This window comes from Myotis brandtii, unplaced genomic scaffold (assembly GCF_000412655.1).
Source record: "Myotis brandtii unplaced genomic scaffold, ASM41265v1 scaffold82, whole genome shotgun sequence".
Classification (NCBI taxonomy): domain Eukaryota; kingdom Metazoa; phylum Chordata; class Mammalia; order Chiroptera; family Vespertilionidae; genus Myotis; species Myotis brandtii.
This window is the reverse complement of record NW_005371324.1, coordinates 9,983,901-9,992,774: the sequence shown is the minus strand read 5'-3', so window position 1 is coordinate 9,992,774 and position 8,874 is coordinate 9,983,901. Positions and strand designations below refer to the sequence as shown.

Genomic DNA, 8,874 nt, shown 5'->3' with positions numbered 1-8,874 from the left:
TCCAAAAGGGTAAAAGGGTAATATGCAAATTGACCCTAACAGCAGAATGAGTGGGAATGACTGGTCACTATGACACACACTGGGGGCAGATGATCCCCTGGGGAGCAGGCCTAAGCCAGCAGGTGGACATCCAAGGGGTTCCAGACGCGAGAGGACACAGGCCGATCTGAGGGACCCCCCCGAGTGCACAAATTTTTGTGCACCGGGCCTCTAGTTGTTATAATAACTAAAAATAACCTTTAGCTTTGAAATAACCATATCTGTATAAATTTTATCTTTCAAGAAACATAGTTCATTCCTCTAACCATATTTTATTCTTTATTTCAACTTATAATCAATCAAAATACCAGAGCGATCCTAAGCTAAACTTAATATAAGTTTAAATATAAACTTAATATTTTAGATAAATCATTTAAATCACATTGAGAATTTTTTTTCTGTGTTAGAATATTTATTACTAGTAGTCAATTGGCTTAACTCTTTGTCTTCAACAATATGTTCTCAATTATTAGCTTAGACTAAAGGCTTTTTGAATTTAAGATTTTTAGTTGTAATTAGCTATATAATCCTTAAATATAAGCAGTTCAAAATTAAAGCCATTGTCTCTTGCTTTACTTACAATTCCCATTTTGATTTGAGAATTGGCATGTTTTTCCTTGAATAAACCTAAAAGGGGAATCTCTGAAGGTGTAGGATTGCAAACTATCCACAGTGACAGGAAAGGTAAACTGAAATAAAGGTAATGGAGGTTTGGTTCCAATATAATTTAGAACGTTTTCACTAAATAAGAGAAAAATAGAAGGCAAATGATTTTGTATTATCTCAATTCATTACCCCATAGAAATTCTCCGGTTTTTATGAAAACAATGGGTAATCATATACTGACCTTGGACTCATCTAATCCAAGCTTCTTTAGAGACTTTCTAACATAATCCAGAAAGGAAGAGGATTTGGAATAAATTTTACCAACATATCGATCACTGCAAAACAAAATTGAATCACAAAATATTTAAAAATACCTTCTGTGTATATGGCACAAGATCCAGATGTGATAAAAATGTAGTAATATTATTGTGAACATTTTAAACTTACATATTACACAGTATTTGAGATTCCCTTTTGAGAATGCCTTCAACATACACCAGTGAAAGACAACATTATGAAGACAATACTATGAGAAAGATGTAAATTTATAGTATTAAAAAGTCTCAATTTTAAAGGGAACTATAGGCCTTTCAAAATTTTCCACTGTGCTACAAAACACATTTTAATTTTATGGGCTCAACATTACAGTGCGCATTTCATTGCACCATCTGCTAACAGTGGTGATAATTCAATCGCTATGCAAAGAAATCTTTAGTGCCAGCCATTGATCAAGCACCAAAACACTGAGTTGGGTCTGACTTGATCTCACTTATGCCCTGCTGATTTTCATTAAGGTTTAAACAAAATATCATGAGATGGTTTAAAATTTAATAAATTTAGTGCTAGACTATTATATCTCACAAATTTGGCTGTAGTTTAAGAATAATGTAAAAATCAAGGGAATAAAAAATTAATCACATCCATATATCAAAAACAATGAATAAAAACTCATTTACATTTGACAGTATATTAATCCCTATGATCAATTAAACATGAAGTTCTATCAATTCTTCCATTGAAATACACCTTAAATATATTACTTCAGCTCTGGTTCTAGACAGCCACCTCAATTCCACTTATTATTACCTCAGGTCCTGATCATCATAGTTACTTCCACGGTAAGACTGAAGCCTGTCCCCTTCATTCCTGCCTATATTGCTATACTATTGTTTAGAGGACCATTTTTATTTACTTCCATGCTCAAAAGACTACTTCGAAATAATAGTCATTTAAATAAATATAGGTTCCAGAAAGCAGAAATTATATATTTTATAAGTTTTCATGTAATTCTCAAATCCTACACATATTTACATTTTTTTGGTGTATAACAGATATCATATATATAATAGATATGTACATCTTATGTATCACAGAATATTGAGTTGATTAACTGTGTGGCTAGAAAAAGATGTCATTTAATATAACATCTTAGAAAGACTTTTAAGATGTTTTACAGAACCAACAACATCTAGTTAGACTATAATAGGACAATACATTACTACTGTAAGTAGATCTATTTATTAATCAAGTGGACAAAAGTATAGGCAAGCTTAACTATACAAATAAGAAAGTATAATTTAAAATATATAAAGAACCACTGATCAAATATATAAGAAAAAGTGCAATGTAAACAAAACAAATAACAGCGAACATTTATTTCATGTTTAGTATGTGTCAGGGTCTCTTTGCTGTATTTACTAATTTAATCCTTAAAACGACCCCATGTGGTAGGTCAAAGTATTATCCCCATTTTAGAGATGGTGAAACTAAAGCACAGAGAGGTTAAGTAAAGGATCCAAAGGTTGAATCCAGTTAATATAATTGTTTTCTGTCAGAAAATTCCTAAGGTCCCCTGGATGCCATTTTTTTCTGCCTCCTGCTTTGTATTTTCCACTTCTCTTTACTCACTGAGTCTTTACACTTATCATATGAAAATGCTCAAGTTTCTGTCTAAAAAAAGCAAGCAAACAAAATACTCCAAAACACAAGCTCTCACTAATTCCATACCATAAAACTATCTACTATACATGGTGGATATCACATGGCCAAAGGATAGGGAGTTGAGTCCTATACAAATTCAATCATATAATTAAAATCATTGTAAAAATTTTTATATATGTATCTCATACTGCATACAGGCAATTAATATACACTTGAACACTTTACATATATCAGTCACTGCTCTGGGTTATATATTGAAAACCATGTAAGGAATTTTCAAAGGTAAATTTTACAATACATGATTCCTCTCTATGTTGCCACTGTATATTATGAATTTTCTTTAAGAATTCTCTTACTCATTAGAGTCCCTTGATTACTAGGCCCAGAAAGCATGGGCCTCATGCCAAATAATGGGAGCTTATTGCTGTGATAAGACTGTTGGACTACGTCCAAGTACTGCTTACTATTCTCCTGAGAAAGAGTATTGGTACTATTTTGATTCTCCAGTGATGTCCAATAGTTACCTTTTTAATATGCATAACTCTTTTCTCTACTGTGAGTGAACTCCTTGATGACAGAATCCATGGATTATTTGACAGATTATCTGCAAGGCCTGAGAGTACCTAAGAGCATAGAGGTAGTGCTTAACACAAAATAGATTACCCAACGAATATGACAATGGCAGCAGGGTTAACAGAAAGATTCAGACTACAATCCAAAGTTTTGCCTCATGGACAGTAAAGACTCAAGAATACTCTCTGAATCAAGAATACTCTCTGAAATGGTGTTATAGCCCAGCAAGGTTGCTCAGTGGTTGAGTGTCAACCTATAAACCAGGAGGTCACAGTTCGATTACCAGTCAGGACACATGCCCGGGTTGTGGGCTTGATCCCCAGTGTGGGGCAGGCAGGAGGCAGCCAGTTAATGGTTCTCTCTCATCATTGATGTTTCCATCACTCTCTCCCACTCCCTTCCTTTCCGAAATCAATTAAAAAAAGAAAAAAAATGGTGTTGAAAAAAAATACACTAGGAATGAAAAGATCTTAATTCCACCTTCTGTAAACAAGTCACTTCTCAGAGCCTCAATTTACTCACTGTGAAAACAGGTGGAATGGAGGCAACATCTACTTCATAGGATGATGGGAAGATGTAAATGAGATAACGCATGTGGAAGATAATTGTAAATGCAAAGTTGTACATGTTGAGTACAGTAGTATTTATTTTGGTAATATCACTGTGTTGGCATTTTATTTTTTAAATAAGTATTCTGACTTGTTAAAAGTTATAGTTTTTGATTGTGGAGGATTCCAGTCAAGATGGTGAGATGCTCACCTCCTTCCAGGATCACATCAAAATGACAACTAAATTATCGAGCAATCTACCTGGAGAACCACCTGAAGACGAGCTGAACAGAACTCCTATAACTAAGGATATAATAAGTTTTGGTTTTACTTATTGCTTGTATAAGAGGTTTCCCTTATTGCTTGTACAGATATGCAGTGACACTGTAAGGAATGTAATTGGTTAACTGTAGTGATATACAACAGTGGTCTTCACATGGCTGTGAGAGATCTGCAAAGACTTTTAAGAAGTATATAGTTGGAAATAATTTTAAAGGAGTCAATTTCCAGATCCTCCACCTTCTTACATCCATACTCCTAAAACTGTTTGGGTGGGTACCTGTGTTCTAGATTCTGTTTCACACATCCCCTTTCACAAAGAGCCCTTTGCCTGCATTAGCCTGACAAAGGAAAGGCATTCCTCTCACCCATATTACTCTCTTGCATTGTTATGAAGTAGGGCTCAGAAGATCCTCTGAAGCATCCATCTCAATAGGAGACTCAGTCCATTAAAATTTTACCCCTCATGATTGATAATTTAAAATAAAAACTTATAATTTATGTTGTCTACATGTATAAGTATTTACATAATAATAATTCAATTAAAATAATTTTTAAAAAACACTCAGAGCCCTGGCCGGTTTTCTCAGTGATTAGAGCATCGGCCCAAGGACGGAAGGGTTGTGGGTTTGATTCCTGGTTAGGGGTAGGTACCTGGGTTGCAGGTTCCCCAGCCTCATGGGGGCAATCAATATGTCTCTCTCATGTCAATGTCTGTCTGTCTGTCTCTCTCTCTTTCTCTCTCTCTCTCTTTCTCTCTCCTCCCCCCCTTCTTACAATCCAAAGTTTTGCCTCATGGACAGTAAAGACTCAAGAATACTCTCTGAATCAAGAATACTCTCTGAAATGGTGTTATAGTCCAGCCAGGTTGCTCAGTGGTTGAGTGTCGACCTATAAACCAGGAGGTCACAGTTCGATTACCGGTCAGGACACATGCCCGGGTTGTGGGCTTGATCCCCAGTGTGGGGCAGGCAGGAGGCAGCCAGTTAATGGTTCTCTCTCATCATTGATGTTTCCATCACTCTCTCCCACTCCCTTCCTTTCCGAAATCAATTAAAAAAAGAAAAAAATGGTGTTGAAAAAAAATACACTAGGAATGAAAAGATCTTAATTCCACCTTCTGTAAACAAGTCACTTCTCAGAGCCTCAATTTCCTCACCGTGAAAACAGGTGGAATGGAGGCAACATCTACTTCATAGGACGATGGGAAGATGTAAATGAGATAACGCATGTGGAAGATAATTATAAATGCAAAGTGGTACATGTTAAGTACAGTAGTATTTATTTTGGTAATATCACTGTGTTGGCATTTTATTTTTTAAATAAGTATTCTGACTTGTTAAAAGTTATAGTTTTTGATTGTGGAGGATTCCAGTCAAGATGGTGAGATGCTCACCTCCTTCCAGGATCACATCAAAATGACAACTAAATTATCGAGCAATCTACCTGGAGAACCACCTGAAGACGAGCTGAACAGAACTCCTATAACTAAGGATATAATAAGTTTTGGTTTTACTTATTGCTTGTATAAGAGGTTTCCCTTATTGCTTGTACAGATATGCAGTGACACTGTAAGGAATGTAACTGGTTAACTGTAGTGATATACAACAGTGGTCTTCACATGGCTGTGAGAGATCTGCAAAGACTTTTAAGAAGTATATAGTTGGAAATAATTTTAAAAGAGTCAATTTCCAGATCCTCCACCTTCTTACATCCATACTCCTAAAACTGTTTGGGTGGGTACCTGTGTTCTAGATTCTGTTTCACACATCCCCTTTCACAAAGAGCCCTTTGCCTGCATTAGCCTGACAAAGGAAAGGCATTCCTCTCACCCATATTACTCTCTTGCATTGTTATGAAGTAGGGCTCAGAAGATCCTCTGAAGCATCCATCTCAATAGGAGACTCAGTCCATTAAAATTTTACCCCTCATGATTGATAATTTAAAATAAAAACTTATAATTTATGTTGTCTACATGTATAAGTATTTACATAATAATAATTCAATTAAAATAATTTTTAAAAAACACTCAGAGCCCTGGCCGGTTTTCTCAGTGATTAGAGCATCGTCCCAAGGATGGAAGGGTTGCGGGTTTGATTCCTGGTCAGGGGTAGGTACCTGGGTTGCAGGTTCCCCAGCCTCACGGGGGCAATCAATATGTCTCTCTCATGTCAAAGTCTGTCTGTTTGTCTCTCTGTCTTTCTCTCTCTCTCTCTCTTTCTCTCTCCTCCCCCCTTCCACCTCCTCCCTCCCTTTCACTTTCTCTAGAAATTAATGGAAAAAATGTCCTCGTGTGAGGATTGAAAACAAACAAACACATACTCAGAGACTTACTGGTATAGAAAATTTTGTTGTCAACTGGACATGATATAAAAAAATAAAAGGAGAGCAAAGACCAGTCACCAAAGGGAAAGGAAGTTGCACCATGTTCCTGTTGTGGATTTAAAGAATGACTGGACCATACCTAACAGAAAAGATTAAATTTTAGAAAGTATTCATATTTCAGAAGAATCTTTCATAGAATTTTATAGTTGGCTATCAACAATATATGTGATAATAAAGAAAATACAAGAATTTAACTTTGTTATTGTCATTTCATTTGGAGTTGACAGAAATATTATTACATAAATCACAAATGAGATCTTAAAAGAAGTTAGAATAATTATTTTCAAGATATTTCTGTGTTTCTTAGAGTGTTCCCCATAAAACACTTAGTGCTACAAATATTAATTGTGAACAGAGTTTTGGGAGAAGCAATATAGTATTAATAAATATTGGTTTCAATAAAGTTTAATAGATTTCTTTTCATAATAAATAGCAATCACTATGTTCTAGGAATAGTTTCGGGAAGCTTGGCTTCCTCCATCGCTGGGGGCAACCCAAGCCTCCTGCTTGCTCCAGCTCTGTGGCTGCCGCCATCTTAGTTGGGTTAATTTGCATACTTGCTCCTGATTGGCTGGTGGGCGTGCTTGTGGGTGTGGCTTGATTGTAGCAGAGGGACGGTTAATTTGCATGTTTATCTTTTATTATAAAGGATACTCTGGAACCAGATTATTGTTTCTATCACTTGTAGTGAATAAAACATCATTTTAGTTGGGGTATGATCAATGAAACAAATAAGTAAAATATATAATGCATTAGTAAAAAGATTTGATGAGAAGCTGATGATGAAGGAGAGAGGACAGATATGAAGTGATAGATTAGTGATGGGAATGATAATTAGACATGATAATTTTGAGTAAAAAAACTGAAGGAAAAGAGTGAGCTAGCCATGTGGATATCTGGCGAGACACATTCCAGGTAGAGGATATGTCATATGCAAAGACCCAAGGTAGAAGTGCTTCTAGCATTTTTACAGAATAGTGAGAAAATAAATATAGACATAAATAAAGGAAAAACAATAGAAATGAAATTGGGGAGATGAGAAGCCATACCATGTAAGATTTTTGTAGACTACAGTAAAAATATTAGCTTCACTTCCAAGTGAATAAGAAACCATGAGAATATTATGAGCAAAATCTAACTTTTAACAGGATCATCATGGCTATTGTGGAGAGAATGGACTATAGGGAACAAACTAGAAGTAAGAAGACCAATTAGGAAGTTAAAATAGCAATCACTATGTTCTAGGAATAGTTTTAAATACTTTAAGGATATTAACTTATTTTTCACAACATTCCTTTGAGGTAGGTATTGTTATTGTTCCCAATTTAAAGATGATAAAACAGATAAAAAGATGTTAAGTAATGTGCCCACAGTCACATGCTATAACCTAGTGAGGCCTGGGATTTAAAACCAGGCAGTAGAGCTTGTGTGTATGTTCTTAACTGTTAAACTATGCTGTCTCTCACCAAATTATTCAGTGTCTTTAAAATATGAATGGGCACTGGTAATTTTAAAGAAGGTAATAGTACATTAAAGCATTTACTTGATTAAGAAATTCTTTTCTCTCAAACTATTTTTATAGAATCACTGCTTTTCAGGACAATAATCTAGAGAACACTATTACAGAATAATCAAAGTCTGATTTATCCTTTTTCAAAAGCATTTCTAAAACTAGAAAGCACATGAAAGATAACAAGTTCAATCCCTGCTTTTCAGAGATGAGGAACCTGCAGCCAAGAGAGGCTGAGCCTTACCTAACTACCCTGCACGGTGTGGCAGAACTGAGACCAGAAAGGAAATTTGCTCTGGATACTGCCATCTCGTTCTCTTTGGGTGATGGGCACACAGTGCAATATACAGATCTTGAAACATAGAAATCCACACCTGAAACCTATATGATCCTATAAACCAATGTCACCCCAATAAATTTAATAAAAATAAAATAACAATAATCTAGATGAGAAACGATGGTGGCTTGAACTAGGTTGGTGGTCTTGAGGATGGTGAAAAGTGGTAGAATTTTAGATAGGGAGAGACTACAAAATTGCTGAAGGACTGGATCTAGCAGTGTGAGAAAGAGAGTAGTCAAAGACTCCTCCAGGATTTTTGGCCTCAGCAACTGGAAGAATAAGATTGTAATTTACTAGACTAGAGATTTAGGATTTATCAACATATATGGTATTTAAAGCCATGAGACATGATGAGATCACCTAGGTAGTAGATATATAGAGAAAAAAAGCGCTCCAACAGTTAGAAGTTTGAAAGAAGAAGAGTCAGCAAAATAAACTGAAAAAAGAGAGAAAAAAAAGATGGGTATTTTGTGAGGGACTTGCCCTGGTATGAGAGAAAAAGGGCTGCAATAAAGAGTGGTAAATTGTGTGAAATCCTGACAACAGGCCAAATAAGATAAGGATTGGGAACAGACAATGGGATTCAGCAACACAGAAGTAAAATCTGATTCGAATACAAGAGAAAATGGGAGATTGGGCACATCATAACCAAT

General features: G+C 35.5%; 1 protein-coding gene across 1 annotated transcript in view; it reads right to left on the bottom strand.

Annotated features, from left to right (window-relative positions):
• Positions 1-8,874, bottom strand: part of METTL25 (methyltransferase like 25) — a 93,512-nt gene that overhangs the window by 16,306 nt on the left and 68,332 nt on the right. The window contains exon 9 of the mRNA XM_014531638.1: positions 887-980. Within this exon, the coding sequence (XP_014387124.1) occupies positions 887-980 (94 nt within the window). The remainder of the gene's footprint in view (positions 1-886; positions 981-8,874) is intronic.